General features: G+C 39.7%; 1 protein-coding gene across 4 annotated transcripts in view; it reads left to right on the top strand.

The window, feature by feature from the left end:
• The window catches only part of POLR3B (RNA polymerase III subunit B), a 114387-nt gene that overhangs the window by 18130 nt on the left and 72926 nt on the right, over positions 1-23331 (top strand). For all 4 annotated transcript variants that reach the window (XR_004372225.2, XM_032769691.2, XM_032769692.2 and 1 more), the window contains exons 9-13: positions 90-198; positions 9764-9886; positions 10920-11036; positions 14604-14738; positions 22335-22496. Coding sequence is in view for 3 of the 4 variants with exons in the window: in XM_032769691.2 (XP_032625582.1) it covers positions 90-198; positions 9764-9886; positions 10920-11036; positions 14604-14738; positions 22335-22496 (646 nt within the window). In the remaining variant the exon portion in view is untranslated. The remainder of the gene's footprint in view (positions 1-89; positions 199-9763; positions 9887-10919; positions 11037-14603; positions 14739-22334; positions 22497-23331) is intronic.

The following is a 23331-nucleotide window of genomic DNA, read 5'->3' as shown; positions in this document are numbered from 1 at the left end:
TCTTTATAAAACACTTTTAAATGGTTAGGCAAAGGAATTACCACTGCAAGACGTGTATCAGACTTAATACTTTTTTTTTTAAACTTTAGTTCCACTCATGAGAAGAAGAGCAGAACAAATATGATTGTGAAACAAGGAAGATTTTACCTGAGGCATAACACTCTGTCAGAAGATATTCCCATTGCTATTATATTTAAGGTAATATAACTATCAGTTTACAGAACTTTAGTTCAAGAGCAAAGCTCTGTAGTAGCACTCAAGATTTAATATGTTCTGTAAAGGAATTTTGGACACTGTTTGACAATAACTGGGTTTACAGCATATTATTAGAGAGAGTAGAGTAAAATATAGAGGTACAGGGGAAAATGTTCAAACCTTTAATTCTTCCTGCAAAGGTCAAAAGGTCCTTGCTATATTTCTTTTGAAGGCAGTGCATGTACAAGATACAAAATAGAACTATAAAACGTAGATTGCTTAAAGTATTTTGAAAGACCTTTAAGGCATTTTTATTAGCTGAATCAAAGAACTGGTGAACAACTAAAGAGTGTTTGATTCAGTAATGGTGAAAGTAACCATATATGTTTCATAGAAATGTAGGGCTGGAAGGGATCTTGAGAGGTTAACTGGTCTAGGCCCCTGCTCTGAGGCAGGACCAAGTATACCTAGACCACCACTGAGAAGTGTTTATCTAACTTGTTCTTAAAAATCTCTAGTGGTGGGGATTCCACAACCTCCCTTGGAAATGTGTCCCAGTACTTAACTATTCTTGTAGTTAGGTTAGATATCGGGGGGGGGAGGGGGGCAAAGGGGACTTGTGTGCTGCAGCTTGTCAATTGCTTCATGTCCTACCTTCAGTAGACATAGAGAACAATTGACCACCACCCTCTTTTAAAATATTTGAAGACTTATAAAGTCCCCCCCCTCCCTGAGTCCTATTTTTTTCAAGACTAAGTATGCCTGTTTTTTTTTTTTTTTTTAACCCTTCCTCATAGGTCTTTTTTAAATCTCTTACCGTTATTGTTGCTCTGCACCGGACTGTCTCCAATTTCTGTAAAACTTTCCTAAATTATGGTCCCCAAAACTGGACACAGTACTCTAGCTGAGGCCTCGCCATATCTGAGTAGAGCAGGACAGTTACCGCCTGTGTCTTACATATGACACTCCTGTTAATATACCCCAAACTACTAGCCTTTTTTGCAACTGCATCACATAGACTTATATTAAATTTGTGATCCACTATATCCCCCAGATCCTCTTCAGCAGTACTACCACCTCGTCCCATATTCCTCATTTTGTATTTGTGTTTGATTTTTTCTTCCTAAGAGATGCTGTGCATTTCTCTTTTCTAGAATTTCATTTTGTTAATTTCAGATGAGTTCTTCAATTTGTCAAGATAATTTTGAATTCTCATGCTGTCCTCTGAAGTGCTTACAACCCCTCCCAGCTTGGTGTGATCTCCAAATTTTATAAGCATACTCTCCACTCCATAGTCCAAGTCATTACTGAAAATGTTGAATAGCATCGGACAGATTCTCTGCTGGACTCCACTTGATAGGTCCTCCCTGATAACTACTTTTTGAGTGTGTTTTTCTCAAAGAGTTATGCACTCACCTTATGGTAATTTCATCTAGACCACATTTCCCTAGTTTGAGAGAACATCATGTGGGACTGTGTCAAAAGCCTTACTAAAATCAAGATCTGTCATGTCTGCTGCTTCCCATATCACAGGATGCTCCTTCAGCTACCCAGTGAGCAGCTCTGCCTAGCGTGTTTTCACGGTCTCTGTCACAAACACAGTCTCTTTTCCACCATGAGCACCTCTAATTCTCTGTTTCCAAACCGGACAGAACATGGCACAAGTGTACAGCAGGAGGAGCCATTCACACAGCTTTCTGTCCTCCACCCAGCTCACTCTCTGAACTTCCCCCTGCTTCATGTTCCTCCCAGTTATATATCCTTCTGATTACTGAGCCAACTATCTCATTAGCCCCAGCAATTACCACCCAGTGTCAGTAATCCCCACTAGAAACAGGTTGCTTGGCTCCAATTAAGCCTACTGCCTTCTCTGTGCTGCAGCTACTTCAGTGACCAGACTGCTATAGCTAGCACTGTGTCACACCTGGCTATCTACTAGGCCAGAGACTCTGTCAAAGAAGGAAATTAGGCTGGTTTGGCATAATTTTTTCTTGATAAATCCACATTGACTATTATCACTGTTATCTTCTAGGTGCTTATAAATTGTTTAATAATGTGTTCCAGTAACTGTCCAGCTATCTAAGTTAGGTTGACTAGGCTGTAATTTCCCAGGTTCTTTGTTCCCCACTGTAAAGATAGATACTATGTTTATTTTAGTTCTGTCCATTAATCCTTTCTATTTAGAGCAGTCTTTCTCGGTGTTAATTGCACTGCATCTAACCCATTCTTATAGCCCTGGCTGCATTTTCTGTAATGCAGGATTTTATATTAATGCATCGTTTGTATGATCATAGAATGAAGGACCCCTTATAATACATACATACAGTGGAGCATGACAGGGTTTAGAAAAACCTGCTGGCCCAGAGTAAATGGGGATTTTTCTCCGGAGAGTGGGCTGAATGAGGCTGCAAAGCTACTTGCTCCTTTTCTGGCAGCAGATGAGGGGGCAGATCATCCTCCATGCTGCTAATCCCTTTTGAGGAAGGGAGCAGAGATCCAAGAAGTTGGAACCACTACATCTTTCACAGGAGTGAAGGAGGAAAGGCATTGTGGAGAGTGGGTCATGACCTTGCAGTCTTTTCAGTGCATGGGGTGGGAATGGGGCAAGAGGAGCAAAGAGCCCAGATAGAGAGGATTAGCTGGGAGGCCCCAGTGCCTTCTACATGATCAGGACTCAGGAAAGCCTGAAGAATGATTCAGGTAGCAGAAGCAAAGGAGCTAGCTTTGGAAAGAGGTCATTGGGAATATTGAGGGCACTCTGCACTGATCATTTCCTGATTTTTGTGAAGTTAAGGCCTGATCCTGAGTAAAACTCTCACAGCAACTTCACCTCTGCTCCAGGGCTTATAAAAGTTTTTTCCCAAAACCTTCTTGCCCAAATCGTAAGTCTAGTAGCAAACTGAAAAAATCCTGCCACATCATTTTCCCCAAAGCCATGCATGTTCATTTTCTATTCACTCATCTTCACTCCCTCCTAATCCAGTCAGTTCTGTCCTCTTCCAATCAATGCTTTTCTTCTAAATTACAAATCAGGTAATGCTGCCTTCCTACTTTTTTGCTGGGCTCAAACCTTTACCCTAATAATGCATTAAGGGCCTGGCTTTTCAGAAGTGCTGAGCATCCAACCTCCAGTTGAAATGAAGAGAACTGTGGGTGCTCAACACCTTTTAGAACAGGCCCTGGGTATCTTCCGCTCCCAAAGCTATCACAGGGAGTTGAAAGCAATTAACATTTCTCAGGAGGTCCTCTGTACCTTGGCAGATTGAGGTCTTTAATAATGTTTAGGGTTAAGATCACTTGTTTTGTCTTGCATCTTATCCCATATGATTTTCTTTCTCTGTAAAATCAGTTCTACCTTAATTTTTTACTTGCTCAGAGTTTCATTTTTTTTCTCATATACTTCCAAAGCTCACCAACATCTTAATGCATGTGATGGCATCAATCAATCCCTTTCCTAATCTGGGTAGGGCACTTCCAAAATTATGAAATTTGTAAAGTGCATTTTCATGCCGATGAAATCCTTACTATAGACAGTGAAAATGTAAATAATGCAGTGACAATAAAATCACTTGCACAAATCAAAAATAAACTTCCAGAAGAGGGCAGCACCTGCTGATAACATCAGAACAGTCCTCTCAGAGGTGGCTATATGACTGTTTTAGTAGGCAGCTTTAGAATTTTGGTAATATGTGGGGGAGCAGTTTGATTGGGTTTTGTTTTTGCCGATGGAAACTGGCTGAATAATATTTAGATTGGACTTGTTTCTCAAGACTTAAAGTATCTCTTATCTTTGATTATGCAGATCTCTTCAGAAACTTGAGCAATATTGTCTGTTTAAGCAACCAGTGTTAAAGGGGATTAAGAAATGATTGGTGGGTAGAAATGCACTGTAAAACTGTTGGAAGCAATTGGGCTCACAATTCCTTTAATTCTAGAAAATCAGACTAATATTAATGTGACTATGCAAGTCTTGATCTGACTGCTCATGTAGTAAGACATTAGATTCTGTCTCTATTTACAAAGTTGAACTGTCAGTTTCTTGTCACCCAGTGGTATGTCCAAATATCCAGATACACAGAGGTATTCAACTACACTGTGCTGTTAGTGGTAGAAAATCTTTTTTTTACAATGTGGTAATGACACCTCAATCGTATCCTGGCAATGTTCCTCATCATGTATCACTGATTTCCTCCCCGCCTACTCTTCTTGTAAATCTTTCATGAACATTTTTTTTACATGGTGATCACAGCTGTTCCCTGCAGTGCGGTTAGCAATGTATTTTATAAACTAGTTTAGAGATTTCTATTGATATACCTAAATGAACAATTATCTGTGTATACTTAATAATCCTGACTGTAGCAACTTCATTCTCCTACTCTGTGATTGGGCTTTCCATACCTTTGCAATATCCTTGCTATGATATATTTAAATTAAGGTCCTTATCACCACATCTGGTGATGATACAAGTGGAAATTAAGGATCCCATAGGACTCTTTATTAAGAAGAAATCTTGACCAGGGCATCAGTTTGTCCCATGATGTGAGAGCCGTTGTTGAGTGCATAATGGCTGTGCTGTTTTCTTACCAGTATTTATCTGTTACTTTGTAAAATATTTGGGAGATCCAGGGTATGAATGGCACCATATAAACCATATTCTGGTTTATATATGTTTTTAAGTATATGGATAGGAGGTAAGAAAATAAAATACTTAGTTTTTGTGTTTCAAACTGTTTTCCTTTGCAATACTTACTGCTCCTGGCTAACCAAGATGTCCATTGATTTAGTCACTTGAGCTAGCAACCTCTGATTGTATCAAAACTTTCTGAGCAGTTAAGTTCATCTACCAAATATATAAAACATTTAGTTATTCTGGAGGAGAGTAACATCAGTAGTTTTCAGCCTGCAAAGATTTCCTCATTTTCAAGATGCCACTTTATCAATGGTTATAATCTTAGAAAAACTCTTGACAGACTAGAGAAAAATATATAGCATGTGGAATCATGTCTGTTAACTTTTTGGTTTCCATATTTGGATTATTTGATTTAACGTCATGAAAAATGTCCAACAGTCTTGGTATTACTTAGAAGTTCCTTTTCAGCAAGGAGCTAAGTGTGCCATGAAAATGGTAGTGTATACATGGGTGTATTTTGTTGTTGAAGATGCTATGTAATGTGCGTTTATTTACACTATCAAAATAGGGAGTGGTATTTAGAGCAGGGATCTCAAACTCAAATCACCACGAGGGCCACACGAGGACTAGCACACTGGCCTGAGGGCTGCGTCACTAACACCTTTACATATAAAGATACAAAAGCCCCGCCCCTGCCCCCACTCCATCCCTTCCATGAGGCCCCGCCCCTGCCCTGCCTTTTCCCACCCCTTCCCTGCCCCCATTCCAACCCCTTCCCCAAATCCCTGCCCTTGCCGTGCCTCTTCTCCGCCTCCTCCCCTGAGTGCGTGGATCCTCGCTCCTCCCTCCCTCCCTCCTGGAAAGGGCTAAGCACTGCCAAACACCTGTTTGGTGGCGGGAAGCCCCTGGAGATAGGCAGAGGAATGGGGACGTGGTGTGCTGGGGGAAAAGGGGAGGCGGCGGGTGAGGGGAGCTTGGCGGCCGCAGGAAATAACTCTGGGGGGGTGAGGAGCTTGGCTGGCCACAGCAAAGGGCCATGTGTTTGAGACCCCTGATTTAGAGGTTAGAATGTTGTACTTGTAGTCGGGAGTCCTGGATTTTATGCTCTGCTACTGACACACTGCTTCCTTTGGGCAAGTCATTGAACTATTTTTGCCTCAGTTTCCCCACCTGGAAGACCACTGTGCTAATTCCCCACAGCAGTTTGAAGTTTAATACTTATTTTAAATAAAATATTTGTTTGCATAAGAGACATGGAAGTAACATGACATATACCTGCTGAGGCTAGAACTCATGGTATCTTCCAGACTTTCAGGCCAAAAGGCTTTTTTTGGCTGCATTGCCTGCATACCATACGGAGCCATTTGGGGCGTTTCATAGGAGTTGGTACAATTTGGACATTTTAGCAGCAAGCTGTAATGAGCATGTGGGAATATTAATTTTCCTAGGGTTTATAGTTTGACCAAAGCTTAGCTGGCTGGATTTTGACAGTGACAGTAAGAGACTATTCTCCTCCTTTCCCCCCTCGTTCATCATCACCAAATGTCAAATCTTTTCTCCAAGGCAATAGATCACTTACAAGAAACGATTGGAAGATCCTTTGTTTTTTTTTTTTTAAAAAAAAATTTAAAACAAAAAAGGGGAAAATAGATACTTTTGATTAACTTCATTCTTGGCAATGGCTGCAGCATGTTTGCTGAAAGTTTCATGAAGATAATACATCTATTTTTCAACCTGAGGTCAACACCTGGCGTGGAAAAGGTTTTAGTCCAAATGGTAAATATTTGTCAGTTATAAGTAACTGAAGAGTGCTTTATAATGGAAAGTATTGGGCAACCTTAACTATAGGCATGGCTAACAGCTCCATCTAAAAGCAATATTTATACGTATGTGTGTAATAAGTAAAAACAGCCTTCTAAGAAATTTCCTTCGTTCAGATTTCAAAAAAAAAAAACCCACTTGTTTTAGTTTAATAAATTTCACTTTGTGTGCTGGTCACACATCAGTGGCAAGTGGATTTTGTATGTATTTTTGTTTTTGTATTTTTTGCCCTAGAGACTATTACTTTCTTACTCTGTGGGCAGATCTAGATCTGGGTGAGTGACTTGGAAGTTGAAATAATGGAAGATCATACATTGTCCCAAAACTATTGGTGTAAAGGAACTTTAAAGTCAGATTTTAGGGCCCAGATAATTTAGTACACTGCAACCTTTCTAATTGCTGCAGGTATTGAAGCCTATGAATAGCACACTCTGGGATCTGCAAAGAAAGAATAGAACAGGGTTTCCCATTGTCTCATTAAGAAGTGGTGTTAACTTTGCAATAATTTGAAGCTTGTAATATAAATCTTAAAGAAGCAGATTAATATCTCCCTCACTGTGGGTCTGCTGGATTTATGGATTCCCACATCTCTAATTTCATAGCACTCATCTCTGAACTGAATAAGCCACAAATTTATTCTACCTGTGATGGGGTTAACCTCTAACTTTCTCTGACATCTTTTAATCCAGTCACCTGCCAGTCTCCATTCTATAATTTAACCTAAAAGATTACAGAACTGCATTCTAGGGAACTGCCATGGCAACCACTAGACATCCACATTAAGATGTGGGCAGGGGGAGGAAGAGCTGGGCTTCCCAGGGCTGGGGCCAGCCTCCAGAAGCAGAGGTGCACTCTTACGCATACCCTTCTCTAGGCAGCAGCAACTTCCACAGTCCCTTGTCACCGGTGGGGCTGGCAGACTGCATTCTACAATATGAACTCTGGACATTCATTCTGTCTGTGTGTGTTTGTTTGCTTCAGTCCAGCTTTCTACTAAACTCTCAAGTCAAACTATCCCTTCCTGAGATTTCCCTTTCCCCCCACCTCTGTCCCATAATATAACCCCCTGTGGCACTTCCCCCAAAAGGAACTAAGACCACCTATTCCCTGAGCACTTTGCTTTTGTATTTCTTTCCTCTAACCTTTCTTTTTAGACCATGGACACCATTCCAATAGGTCTGTACAATACCCAGCACGTTCTGAATAATAGTAATGAGATGTCTTGGGGCTTCCAGATCCCAGCTGAGTTACAAGCTAACCACCCTGATTCTGCAGTGCATTGTGCATGGGCAGATGCAGCATTAGGGTGAAAAGTACTGAAAAAAAGAGCATTAAGGTAGACATGAATAATCAAACTGCTGAACACACCAAATAAAAATATAAACAAATATTTCATTTGCATGTCCTATTAGTATTGCATTCATATTGGCTTATATGCATAGCTAAATCCATTATACTGTGCAACACCGTGTATAGTATGAAGTAACAAGTCATGACATTTTGATACTGATTTAATGAAACTATTCCAGCAGCAGTCACCCTCAATTTTGTTAGCCCGGTTAGCAGGAAATTCACAGTTCACTTTTTTTCTTTAAGACATTCTAGCCGCCTTGCTTTAAGTGTTTTGAACAATTTTAATCACATTTTAAATCTTTCTCAATTAAGCAACCAGCAACAACTTAAATTGTGAAATGCATAAATATTCATCAAGAACCTGTTCTTCCATCTTTATGTAGAAGCCTTTATCCATGATGTACAAATGTATGATTATTTTACCTACTCTTTTTATATTTAATTATTAAAGACTTGGATGAAGATCTTAATCTATAGATGACTGGGTAGATTTACGTGTAGATTGTTATAATAGTATCCTGGTGGGACTGCAGAATGTGGTGTGTGCTCTACACCAAACCTACAACATATACTGAAACTGGAGCATACTTACACCATTACAGAGGTGTTGCTTTGAGACCTCATCAAGACACATGGCTGGGTTCTTTTTTATTTTTATTTTATTTTATTTTACTTTAAGCATTTCCACCATTTGTACCTTTTTAAAACAATGTCAAATGCCTGACAAAGGGGCCGACAAATGTACTGCAGAAGGCAAGGCATTAATTGGATGTTAAAAACAAAATAACACCAAGCAAAGACAATTTGAAGGAAGGTACTCATGTATTTTAAAGAAAATGTGACACTCTTTTGGTACATTCTCAATTTTTATTGAGAATTGTGTATAAGTATACCTCCTAGGCCATTATATACAATGGTCTTTGTTGTGCACAGCTTAAAGAAGAATATGAATGCAAAACGTAACTTTGCTCCCAAATTCTGAGAAGCATATTATTACTCCACCAAAAGAGGTTTAGTGAGATTATTCCCTGTTTCTTGATATGGCAGAATTCCAGACAAATGTGTGAAGGGAAAAGCTTTAGCACCATCTGGAATCCACAGAGGCCTGCACTGCTGGCTGCCACCTTGAAACACTTATTTATAGAGAGATTTTTCTAAACCTGTTAAGCGCTTTCTTAGTTTAAGCTTTTTCCACAGTATGAAGTATAACAAGGTGTCTAAGGATCAGTGAAATAATAGATAGAATGGCTTTCAAGTTGGATTCTGTAGTGAAGTCATCTTCTAACTGCAAATACCTGCAAAGATGGTACATTGCAAAAGTTACTTAAATAGAATATGCTGTAACATTAATTTTGCAGAACTGTTTGGAGTAAGGGGCCTATGTGTGATCTCTTAGATAATTTCACCCTCCCTTACTGTAGCTCTTGAATAGGCTTTCTCTGATGGTTTATAAGGCTACTGGTAGCCAGTTTTTATTTTTATTAAGAAATTATATTAAATTTATACTTCTGCAAATAAGGAACAGCTCACACACAAGAGAAAGGCACTCTAGAGCATTTGTTTTCCTGCCGCTTATCAAGCTTACCATCTCAGGTTCTTCGAGAGCTTGAGTATGGGCTGCCAATGCCAGATGGCACAGTTTCTGAGAGAAGAAGTAGCTTTTGCTTAGAAGTAATACTGACAAACAATACCAAATTAGCATAAGCAAATGTCAGTGAGTTAACATAAAGCCAGCACTATTTCTGTCTCTTCTTCCTTTCCTAGGCCATGGGTGTTGAGAGTGACCAAGAGATTGTGCAGATGATTGGTACAGAAGAGCATGTGATGGCTGCATTTGGTCCCAGTTTGGAAGAATGCCAAAAAGCTCAGATTTTTACACAGATGCAGGTGTGTCTTTTCATATTGCTATGAGCTGTGAAATCTAAAGATGCTTATTTATTTTCCATTGGTACATAGGTTGATGACACAACGGTTTCATGGCTTTTTGTTGTTTACTTTTGGTTTTGGGCCACACACGTCACAAGAAAATTTCTGCTGTAATTGTCTGAGGAGAGGAGAAGAAGCGAAGCCAAGACACATCTATTTGTGCTCAGACATGAAGTAGCCCATGTTTAGTGTATGTGGCGGGTAGTGAAGTCTATAATCTGAGTGAGCTGGATTTTTGTTGAAGGCCTCAAATTTTTTTAAAGTTGGTCACGCCACAGACAGGAACCTTCCACATGAGTGTGCGAGTGCTTTCATTGTGCATGAACTCTACTGAAATTCTAATCCTTTGCATAAAGCCAGTAATAGCCACCAGACAGAAGAGAATTATGACCCATCCTTAACTGAACACCTTAATTAGCTGGAATATGTTAACCTGGATGAAACTGACAGACTAGACAGAAGGAGTTGGGGATGAAAAGTGAATAGGAGGGAATGAATGTCTTTGGCATGTGGGGCCATGCTCCTCATGTCCCTGTGATGGTTTATTCTCTCTATATTCAAGTATCCGGTGGTAGCCGTGGTAGCCTGTATCATCAAAAACAACAAAGAGTCTGGTGGCACCTTAAAGACTAACTGATTTAAATCTGTTAGTCTTTAAGGTGCCACTGGACTCCTTGTTGTTCTCCCTATATATGGCCCTTATACCCTTTCACCATTCCCTGTTCATCCACAGATGTTACATATGTGTAATATTGAAACATACAGTATGTTGTTTGTCATTTATGTATATTAAGTTGATTTCCTATGAAGCTTTCTATCATGCTCATGAATGAAAGGTACTTATTTAAAAATACGTGGGGTTTTTCACTTCAGTGACTTCACTATGTAGCTGTGCCACTGACAAATAACTAAACTGCAATGATTGTGAAAAATCTATGTACATGTATCGATGACATTCTTAGTACTAAACACACGTGTGGTACTCGCTTGACAGGCATTAAAGTACATAGGAAACAAGGTACGAAGGCAGAGGATGTGGGGAGGCCCAAAGAAAACGAAGATGGAGGAAGCGCGAGAGCTGCTAGCATCAACCATCCTGACACATGTTCCTGTGCGTAGTGTCTCCCTTAACTTGAAAAAATGTTATTTTGGGGGGTGAAACAAGTTTTCCACTAGTATGAATCCACTTCTAATGCAATGCCTGAAATTTTTAAGTAACATGTTGCACTTTCCCGTTCAGAAGAGAGCCTGCTGAAATTGTTTTAGAACTTGGCTGAGTTCTGAATGAATCTCATAGTAGTAGACCAGTAAAACCTTAAAAAGAACAGTGAAGTGCCCAGGAGACCTAAGAGACTTTCAGAGCTTACTAAGTAGAGCTCTTCCGTTTACTACATACTCATCTAATGACATCCCCTCTGAAGCTTGCAGACACTTTGGAGGAGAAACTGCTATGCATGACTCTAACCTGAACTGCAACAGATCCTGCTTGTATAACAGATTAATCTCAATCTATTTAAACAATGATTTTTTAAAAATTATTTATTTTACTGTTTGCTTTCCAATACTGTTTGCAAACCAATACACAGGTAGAATGATGAAAAGTGAAGAAGGGAAATTGTGTCTCAACATTGGGAGGAATGCTTACCCAGGATGCAATTTTCAAGTTTATTAAAAATATGTATAATTATGTTAGAGAAGCACCCCAGGGCCCCAGTTAGGATTAGGACTCTGTGATAGCAGCTGGGCAAACAGAGATTGACGCAATCCTTGTCTCAAAGAGTTTGCAATCTGAGAAGATGAGCAACATATGAAGAGTAGGAGAAGCGAGACTATCAAATGCCAATTTTTATACACAATGTTATGTTTTTAAATTCGTTTTTGTAATTATATAAATATCTATTTTTCCTAGCTGCCCATTAAATATTGGCTGATACCTTGTAGGTGTCATGGCAGAAGTGGGTATTGAAAAGGGAGTCAGAGGAGGAGTACTTATGTATTTGTGATAATGCCCTCGGAAATGTCTCTGGCGATCTACTTTTAATGGTATAGACTAGAAAATGTTAGTATTTGACTTTCCAGTTTCATGTAAGACATAATGAAGGTATTGCAAAAACAAAGTGGAAAAATGCAAGCTAATGTGACACTGACAGATCCCAGTCATTGGTGGGCAGGATCGAACCTGGGACCTCTGAAACTAAATGCATGAGATTCTATTTCATGAGCTAAAAGCCATGTGGCTCTTAGCTAAGGCTGCAGAGCAAACTCATTAATCTCTCTCTCTTGTTGCCACTAGATAAGACAGAACACTACCCCCAGGAGGTGTGTGGGTTACATGCTTCCCTTAACTGAGGACATACACCCCGAGTTTCAGAGACTTCCCAGTTGAAATCCCAGACGGGTCCCCACTTGTAATGCCAACAGACCCTAGTTGTCATCAAGCAGGATCAAACTGGGACCTCTAGAGCTTGGTGCATGAGCTAAAAGCCATATGCCTGTCTCTCTAAGTGATCTCAATGCCACTAGATGGGACAAAACACCACACCCAGGAGGTGTGTGGGTTATACTAGCAAACCCAGAATAATAAATCTGTAGAGGTTTGTCTGAACAGAACTGCTAGAAAAACCTAATGTTGAACTGGTTGGTTTGTGTGTTTTAATTGCTTTTTATATGGACTCCCTAGCATTGGGTTTTCTATCTGGATGGTCTGCTGCCTTAAGCTGCAGCCCTAGATACCAGTTCAAATGCCACTTCCATGAGTGTGGTATAATTACTGAGATAAACAGAAGGAAAGAGGTCTGCATTTTGAGACCTTAATCACCACGTTCCCACATTCCAGGCTTCTCAACAGAAAAGTGGTTGTAAAGTCTCCTCATAGCAGCCAACCTTATAGGGGAAGACTTTCCACCACCATAATTAGCACTCATTGCAGTCATGAGCAAAGTCAAGAATGTAGAGCACACTGGCCTCTTGCCGCTAGAGGTAGTCTTCCTAGCAAGTATTAAAGTACAAGAGGAGAGATTTGGGCTATCTGTGTGTACTGAGTTCCTCTGTGGGAGAAAGTGTCATCAGTCTGGCATCACATGAGTACAAACATTCACTTTTAAGATAAATAAATTCACAATTTGTTTCCAAAGGGGAGGAAGCTCACTAGTGAAATAGGTGTTTGAAGAAATCGTATCCTTTTCTGTTAAGTAAAAGATAAAACTGTGTCTCTGTAGCTTTCTCTTTCCTCTTACTTGAGAAAAGGTTGAGTAAGTATAGTGGAGGAGATAAAACAGTCCTCAAGCAATTATGTCTTGATTTTGTAGGGATTTTTTTCCAAGCACGCTCTGTGCCAGAACCTAAACTTTATTAAAATAGTGTGATGAGGTGAACTGTATTGTGGATCAGTAGTTGCTAAATTAGAATTTGTCTATTTGAATGTGAATATTTAAATGTAACAATTTTTTTCCCCAAGTGAAGTGATATTTGCAGCAAAGGTCTCCTTTGTAGAGGAAAAACAAGTGACACAGGAAGGACTTCCATGTTCCTTGATTAGAACAGTTACGAGGAATGGAGGCAGCTAAACACAATATTTTATTGCTAGCCTTTTTAAAAAAAGGTGCAGGAACATTCAAACATACATTTCTTCTGGGAATCTATTGATGGCTGCTAGTGTAATAGCTAACATCTGAAAAACATACAGAACAGAAAATTCCTCTTCTCTCCAATGAAGATTTTAAGATCTGTTTTCCCACTTATGAGTATTTTTAAAGTGATGACCGGACAATGTGTCGATTGCATATGGCTTCGCTTCTGATTAAATCAAAATGAGGATTCTGTGGCTGTTGGATTGAGAGATGTAGTCTGGAAAACCTCAAGCCTTACAAGTGGGGGATCAAGGAGCAACATTCTCAAATTGTGAATGGAGCTCCATCGAGCCTTCTACATAGGAGAGAAAGTTGTTGTGCAGGAACTTCAAAGGAGAGTTTATCCAGTTCGTGGGGGTGGGAAATAAGTGATTTTTGGAAGATAAAGTCTCACCGCTTATTCTAAGGGGGTCAATGCAGATTTGGTCATACCTCCAACACTATAACTTTCAAGCTGAATCTAAATCGAAATGGGAAGTCTTGAAGGCCATTCCTTGTTGCAATTGAAAAATATCTGTTTGGGAAATAGGAATCATTTACTTTCTGTTCTGTTTCAGATCTAACTCAGGATTGAGTTTACTGGTGGAATATGGGACAGAAACTTGCTTTATGGGTGTGGTGTGTGTGTGTGTGTGTGTGTGGCAGGCAATGTGTCTTAATTTCCAGTGTAGTTGAAAGAAGTGAGTACGTCTCAAAAAGAAAGAAAAATTTGTTTTAATTCATTAGTAATAGTTGCTTATGTTTACAAAATGCCACAGTATTGAATTATTCCATTTCCTGCCAACCTTTTTCTTCATAGCTAGACAATATCAGATATCAATTCTAAGGATTGCCATAATAACATATTTGACATACATACTTAAATTCTCTTTCAATGTTCCTAATACATTTAAAGTTTCTTTTGGTGGCTTTCATAATGTAAAACAAGCCCCATTCTATTGTCTTCACTCAGGCTTAACTCTCCATTGGTTTAAGTGGGGATCTTTGAGTCAGAACAACACAATTGGTCCTGTGATATCAACATTTTTCTCTAACCGTTTCAATTACAGGTAAAAGAGTTTCATTTCCGTGCCAAATGTATCTACACAGCAGTGATGGTCCGCAGGGTAATTCTGGCCCAAGGAGAAAACAAAGTAGATGACAGAGACTATTATGGAAACAAGCGATTAGAATTGGCTGGGCAGGTGGGTCCACACTTTGGGGTTGTGTGATTTTTGTTTGTTTTTTCTTTTTTACTTTTAAAACAGATGTGGGGTCGAGGTATGCTTTCCCTGAACTGGGTCTTAAATAATATAAAACACTTGAAGTAAGATTCTCATCCTCACTCTGTCCCTTTACACCTAGGAATAGGGTTGGAGTGGTGTAAGGGGGCCCTAATAGCCCCAGGCTGGCTGTAGGAGAACTCCTTAGGTACGCACACTGCAGAAGACAGCTATAAGGGTTGTCTTTTGCGGGTCCCCTTGAAAGCCCTGGTGTAGGGATTGGGACTGGAGGCAGGTGGGCACATCAGGGATATGCTGCAGGCCTACAGAGATATGGGGCAGTACTGCAGCCCATAGAACTGCCCCAGCAGGCTGCCGTAACTTAGACAAGTCCCTTGGGTTGTCTCAGTTACGCTGGGGATCTCTCCAGCCTCAGGAGCAGCTCAGATTGGGAAGGTGCAAAGATGGCTTAAAGCAAGCCTTAGCTTCTCTCCCTTGGGGCTATGAGCTCTGTGCTGCATGTACTTGCATGCTCCTAATAAAAAGGGTTAGTTGTCTACGTGTCTACAGTTTAGGATATTGACCACTTTAGTTACCAAGATCTTAGTATAACTTACATTATTTTACATTTTATTATTTAGTTATGATGAGGAAGTAGTTTTAGATTTGAGGTTGGACTTCATTGCTTGACTCGGTAGAAATTAAAACTGTGTATTCAGGTATATAACAGCACTTAAGGAGTACACGTGTTTTTATGTTGTGCCACCTCTGTATCTTCTTAGATCATACATGAAGAATTTAGACTGACATATATAATGAGGCAAACTGGAAACACACACACACACACACACACACACTTTCTTCAAACAGCTAACAAAAATTTACCAAACTTTCCTCCCTAACACAATTTCTGATTTTACACAAGCATCGAACAACTTCAGTCTAAAGCTAATTTCCCCCCCCCGGAATATTATAATTGACCAAATGTTTTAAGGTTATAATGAAGACACCACCACAGCCTTAACTTGTAACATTATTGCTGTAGTTCTGTAGTATTTTAACCACTAAAAGCAATCATTAATTTGCCACTACATCCATCCTACCTAAATAGATTGAAGGTTGATTATTTGCCTTGGTGTAATCGAATCATAGAAAACATAAGTAGAACCTTTCTGCAGTCTGAAACAAAAGCATTCTGGTTGCAAATGTTAAGACTGCCATAGTGGTAGTGTAGCCATGTTGGTCCCAGGCTTTTAGAGAGACAAAGTGGGTGAGGTAGTATCTTTTACTGGACCAACAGAAGTTGGTCCAGTAAAAGATATTACCTCTCCTACCTTGTCTCTCTAAAAGTTGGTTAAATTGAAAAGTATTTTGTGGTGTTTTTTGTTTTAATTGCAGAAGATCATCGTAACAAAGGCAATGGATAGTAGTTTATTTCATCATGGATAGCTTTGCAGTGATTGCATATATTTGTACCATTTGATTTAGTAGTTCTAATTCCCTTGGGATTTCCTAAATGATCCTTGGAAGCTGAGCATTTGACTCCCCTTTCTGCCCTTTCCTCTAACCCCCCCCCCCCGCCATCCCCCAACACATGTTATCAGCATAAGCTTGATTTACCTGTACTTGGGGACTAAAGCAATAAAATAAAGCACAGGATGAGATTTCACTTTTTCTTTAAGTGAGTTTTAAAATGTTTACAGTTAGCTGAAGTTTGTGTAAATAAATGGGCAGAGATTTTTAAAATGCTAGTTGTGTTTCTGGAATAAAAATCCTGTTGCTTAAAGATTTGAATTAAAAAAGAGCATCCCCATGTGAAGAGGAAAACATAGCGGTCTAAACAATGTAAAGACATAAAAGGCATTGTGTTCATAAAAATGTGTGAAAACAATAGCTGCTAATTTCACACCCCATGGGACAAGGCAGTATGAAATGTGCTTTAGCTTTAGATAACAGTGTTGTATCCACTAGCCAAGCTGGTTTACAGAGCTTTCTCTTAGTCTTTCTGCCACTAGAGGCTTGGTAGGCCAGGTGCCAGCAGAGGTGTTAGCAAAACCTACTGATTTCAGGCTTAATCTTTTCACCTACCTTTTCTCTTTCCTTAATGTGTTCATTATTTGCTGAGCATTACTCTGTTCTTTGTCCTCAATTTTTTTGTTTCTAATGCAGCTAGCTTTGTATGGGTGAGATATGGAACAGCACCAAAATCCGGCACCCTGGAAAGCAAGGGATTTCTACCCTGTGACAAAAGAATACCGCCTTGACTTCAGAGATTGCCTAATCCCAGCTGTTCTGATAATATAATTAAGGCCGCCTAATGTCTTTAATTTTGCAACCAGTTTGTGTGAAAAGGAGAATTTGGCACTCTAAAGGCTTAAACACTAAATAACAATCTCAAGGCGCCTAATTAGAATTCTCTGACATTAAGCTAATTGGTGAAACTGTATTTCAGCAGCTTAACTTCTTTATTAATTTTTTTTCCTTAGGATTTTCAATCAATTGATGAGCTGTCAGTATTTTGTTCTTAAATATAACTTGCTCTTTAGTGCTCCTGTCTTAAGCTGGCTGAAAGGCCTTGGACTAACTCTGAAACATATTGAATATTATCACTGGCATTCCATCCCTTTTCTTTTAATCACTTACTCTTGACCTAAATAGTGTGGTGGTTATGAGACTGTTTTGCAGATATTCACTGCTCTTACAGAGAGGCTGTGAAAGTACAAAAATTAGCAAAGTGTGTAAGGCTTTTAGACTGGAAAATTTAGAGTCTGTGTACTTAGGATGTAACATACTTATTACCTCAAAGAAAAAGAGATTTGGTTTGTGTCCATATTCACTACAGTTCCAGGCACTGAAAGATTTTAGTGGAATTGTAGTGCTTGTTTTTCAATCAGCAGGTTCAGTGCAGAAAATATTTTTCTAGTTGGCTAATTAAAACATTCTGTTTTTACTGGACATTCATTTTAAGGTATGCTCAAAAGCCAATTTACATCAATGGAAATACTCTTGACTTCAGTGGACACTGGCTCAAGCCCCTTGATCCTTAAAATTGTCAGGGGGACAAACTGCAAAACTGTTCCCTCCCACTCACACATCGTTCTCAGTAAAGGGGTATAACTTTGAAGACTCCAGTTAAAAATTTTCCTCCCGTATGGTCTGTATGACTTAATTTTAAGTAGAATGAGTTTGAGCCAAAAAGCAACTGTTGTGATGGAGGCACCAGCTGTGGCTCCGTAGTCAAGATTTGAGTTTTGCACTAAAGCCTGGTCTACACTGGGGTTTAGGTCAATGTACCTATGGCACTCAAGGGTGTGAAAAACTCTGACCCCTGAGAGCTGTAGCTATGCCAACCTAAACCCCTGATGTAGATGCGGCTAGATCCATGGAAGAATGTTTCCATTCCCCTAGGTACCACAGCTCAGGGAGGCAGAGTTACTACAGTGTCAGAAACTCACAATATTAACAGAAGGAGATTATCTATGGCATGCGATGGTGTTACAAGAGCATACCTATGGTGCCATTGCAAGCTACTGTAGACCCCATAGTGTGTGGACAAGCCCTTAAAGCAGAGATTCAAACATTTTCTTATGTATTTTTTAAAAAAATACCGTGATCCTTCCCAAAATGATAGCACTTACTCTTTGGGTATAGAATGAATTTTGTGGGAAATTTTAAGTAAATCAGTTAATTAGTTAAAATAAGTTTAAAAATGGGCCCTTCAAAAATTTTTGCACCCAGTGTCAACATGTTATTTTTGGTCCCAGTTCTCATAACAGATTAATGCATAGGTTTCATACAGCCTCTGTAGTGATACTATATGGGAGTGGGGAGAGGAAGAGGGGAGGGAAAACCTAATGACTTTAAAAATAAATGTACACAAACACTAAAATGTCCTTATCAAGGTTATTGCATGATTGCCCTGCAGAGTTAAGGTTGTTTAGATGCTTCCAGAGGGGATTTAAGAGATGATAATATTTATCCAGCAGACCACTTTGTCAAGAGTTTAGTAAGATTTTTTTTTTTTTTTTATCCTCTGCTGTAGCTAGGTTGCCTACTCCTGTGTTACCCTATGGCCAAAGGCAGCATGCGAGTTGATTTTTCAGTGGCACTCTCACTGCTCGGGTCCCGGCCACCGGTCGAGGGGCTCAGCATTTTAATTTAATTTTAAATGAAGCTTCTTAAACATTTTGAATACCTTGTTTACTTTATATACAATAATAGTTTAATTATATATTATAGACTTATGGAAAGAGACCTTCTAAAAACATTAAAATGTGTTACTGGCACATGAAACCTTAAATTAGAGTGGATAAATGAAGACTTGGCACAACCCTTCTGAAAGGTTGCCCACCCCTGATGTAGGGTCTCGGAGCATGGGCTTTAGCTTGAGACTGCTCATCTACGCTGCAGTTGTATAGCCCAGCTGCCTGAACCCCACAAGCCTGAATTAGCTGACCCAAGCCAGCTGTGGCCATGCCACAGGTCTTTGATTACAGTGTAGACCAGGGGTTCTCAAACTTCACTGCATCACGACCCCCTTCTGACAAGAAAAATTGCTAGCTGATCCCAGGAGGGAGGATCGAATCCTGAGCTCGCCTGAGCCTGTCTGAACCCTACCACCCTGGGCAGGGGGGCCAGGGCAAATGTCAGAGCCTCACCATTCTTGGAGGAGAGGGGGAGGGGCAAAGCCAAATCCCACAGGCTTCAGCCTCAAGTGAGGGGCCTGTAACCTGAGGCCCCCCCACTACACACACTAGGTGCTGAAGCCTTTGGGCTTCAGCCTCAGGCAGTGAGGCTCAGGCTTTGGGCCTGGGCTCCAGCAAGGCTATTACAGTCCTTGGCGACCCCATTAAAACAGCGTCACTACCTGCTTTGGGGTCCTGACCCACAGTTTGAGAACTGCTGGTGTAGACACACCCTCTGAGGCCTTTAATATATGATGAACAAGATGGGAGGAAGATCTTTTCCCTGAAATGCCAAATCAAATAGAGAAATTGGACATTGAAAAGGAAGGTTTAAGTAAATACTTCACATGTGTATATTGAAACATAGCAGTCACTCTTTCCCCTTTACTGCTAAGAGATGTAATTGTATGATGATGTAGGAACCTTAACTTTATTTACTACTTCAGGTTATTTAAATTCTCAACCTTAGATGCTGAGGTAAATCTAAGTGATTTTGCATTTAACATATAGAATTTATTAATGTAGTACCGTTGGCTAACATAGTGCTTCATAGATATAAGAAAATATTCTCCCTGTCCTGAAGAGTTTAGTCGAGGGTACCCAATCCTTCTGTCTTCAAAGCCTGGTATTTGCCAGGTATTGCCCTGTATTTCAATGGGAGAAGGCCTAGGGTTTAGGCATTAGGATCTCTCAGGATCCTAAAGCTTGTAACAATCTTGTCCTCAGCTGCTTGAGTTGTGCTTTTGGAGAACTCAGCTTTTTCAGGAAAATCTCTTTTAATTTGGAAACATTAAAAAAAAATCTTCAGATTGATTCCAAAGAGAGAGAGATTTTATTAAATGTCCTGGTGCTCCTGAAGCACCACAGTATTAAAATCACTCTGGCTGCTGTTGTTAAAGCTACTAGTCTTTTTAGACTCCTTGTTGAACTGATAACCTATAAGTTAGACCACATCAAGGTTGTGAATTTAAAATGATTTTCTGAAGTTTTCATGCTTCTGGTTTTTTGGTGTGATTCATCTAAGATGTCAGCAAAATGGAGGCCTGACAATGTTACGATGTTATGATTTCCAGTGGCTTTTGACTGTGCATAGATCATATGCTTTGGGCAGCTTAGCTGGGGTATGTTGGTGGAAAGATGGCAGATGAGAATGGGTGGCCCTTCATGTTGGGAGAAAAGTGAGTGGCTGACTCTGTGCTTGCAAGGGAGGAGGCAGTGGCATTATGTGCAGTTCAGAGGTGATAGTTATAATTCAGTTTCATGCTGCACACACAGAAATTAAATTATGCAGTAGACTCCAGAATGTCTTAGCTGTGCTTGCTGATTACCCAGTTTATTCAACAGCACAATGCTTTCTATGCTGGGAACTACCATTTTTGGCATTCAATAGCTAGTGCATTTTTAGACTGTCTGACATTCGAGTTGCTGTAAAACAGAATCCCAGAATAGGATTGCCAAGTTTTAGAATTTATACTGCTTGTTTGAAAAACTAATCGTTGTAAACACTGACAATGTATCATTTAATGCAAATGTAGGTATTTTGGGAAACCACTAGTGTTTACCGGAGGAGATTGTTTTCACAGCATTCCCAATCAAATAGCAGAGCAAAAAAAAAAACAACCCTTCAGATCATGGAGGACATCTCCATAATAGACAAAAGGCAGAAGAAATCATTGTATAAAACGTTAAAATACGTGGAGAGCATATATGACGAGGAGGAGGGTTTGGGAACCAATAAATAGCAGCAGTGTTGAATGGTTATTTTTATACTATGGTGTTTTATCCCAATCCCCCTGGTATGTAACTCGTGTACCCACCTGTAGGCTGGTCATTTTAGTGATTATATCTTTCCGTGAGTGGACAGGGTTTGGCACATTGCAGGAGCAACTTGAATATAGACAATAAATATGGAATTAGATGAAGACTTGCATAAATTGAGGTTCATTTGTCCATGGCAGCAAGGCTAGTAGCTTACAGAATAATGGGAGATTAGATATACATCAGAGAGAGAGTACCAAATCTAGCTAATCTCAGATCTACACATCAGAAATGAGGGAAAGGAGTTTCAGCTGCAGCCAGAGGGGAAGCAGGCAGTTCCTGGTAGCTGGCTGGTAGTCACTGAAAGGAAAGAACCTGTCCCAACTCTTATCTGCAATAGCTGTGGTAACTGTCTCCTCTCCCTCCCTGCTTCGGTATGACCATGCCAGCCTTGCACCACCCTCAAAATCCATATTGTTGGGGTTCTTTCTAAAAGTACTCCATGCAACGGCAATCACACACAGCATCTTTCTTCCCTGCTCCCAAGGTGTCCTTCGGAGGGAGGACTGGGGAGGAGAAAGGGGCTGCTATTTGTACAAGTAGAATCCCTAAGAGGGTCTTTCTGTTCCCTCCTTCTCTGAGGATGCCTGCTCGTGCATTGGAGTCTGGAGCTGGATGTTAAGGCAATCAAATTTCTATGCAGCTGTTGTTTTAAATCTTGAAAAGTAGTTGTCAGGAAATCAGGAGAATCACACCTTAGCAGTGGTTGATCTCATTAGATACAGTGTAACAAGGTTGAAAAAGGATTTTAATCAATAAATAACTAGTGCAGGCTCACAATTTTGAAAAGAGAAGTATGGTGAAGGAGAAAGGCAGACAAATCAAAAAAGAGTAGGTGTGATCGGCCATTTGTTGATTTGAAATTACTTCTAATCTGGTCTCCTGTTTTATTCTAACAAAGAGAAACAAAGCCTTCTCACCAAAAAGTTAGGTACTGAACATACAGTTTTTATCCTTTTTAGTAAGCTAACATTAGTAAGCACTGATGACCTAAAATGCATCATTTTTGGTCTGTCAAAAGAGGAAAAGTCACTCACTATTCACTCTACATCCAGTTTGTTTTTGTGTTTTGCAGCTTCTTTCCCTTCTCTTTGAAGATTTGTTCAAAAAATTTAACTCTGAAATGAAAAAGATTGCTGATCAGGTAATTCCAAAGCAGAGAGCAGCCCAGTTTGATGTAGTGAAGCATATGCGTCAAGATCAGATCACCAATGGCATGGTCAATGCCATCTCTACTGTAAGTGCTGTATTTTATTGCTGCTTGTTGGGGTTTCTCATCAGCCTTAGTAGAGGGTGTGGTGGCTGGGATGAATGGGTGAGTTATTTTTGTCCTGGTGGTTCCAGTATCCTCGGTCATGAAAACAAAGCTATTAATATTCTTTATAGATTCAAGTGATAAAACTCTCTCATGAATTAAGCTCTAAGAGCTCACTAAGAAGGAGATTATGATCAACATAATACACTTATATCGATGTATACTATTCTGAAGTCTTACTGAAACAAACAATGAGAATTAAGACATTTTAAATTATCAAAAAACATCTTGTTTACATCAGTGATTCATAGTGAATACTTGGCACCTAGATTTATCTGATGTCAAACAACAATATTTGTGATGGAGCTGGTTGAAAAATGCAGAAAAAACGTTGACTTTTTTTTGCAAAAAATAAAATAGTTTCAAAACCTCAGATTTTCAACCTGCTCTAGTTTGTAAATTGAGTAAAACCGAAGATCAGCTGCAGCTCTGGACCTTTTAAAGGGACCGTGTTTCTTTTTGTTCACAGGTGATTGCAATTAAGAGTAATGATACAGTCTACTGGTTGTACCAGGGGACTAGGACTTCTGTGTTCTTTCTATCTGATGTTGACTTATCCTGTAAAACTGGGCAAACTGCTAAGTGCTTTTTTTAAATACTATTGATCCAGGAACTAAAGAAGTAATTAATTTCAATATGTACATGTAGTTTACTTTGGAGCCCATGTATCTGTTTTCTGTTGGTTAAAAGAACCTGGGCCCAGAGGTGAACCTTGTTCAGATGTACAACTCAGAAGTTCTGAACAACTTAGAGTTGC

Source organism: Chelonoidis abingdonii, chromosome 1 (genome assembly GCF_003597395.2).
Source record: "Chelonoidis abingdonii isolate Lonesome George chromosome 1, CheloAbing_2.0, whole genome shotgun sequence".
NCBI lineage: Eukaryota > Metazoa > Chordata > Testudines > Testudinidae > Chelonoidis > Chelonoidis abingdonii.
Note: the sequence above shows the minus strand (reverse complement) of the source record. Positions and strands in the feature narration are given on the sequence as shown.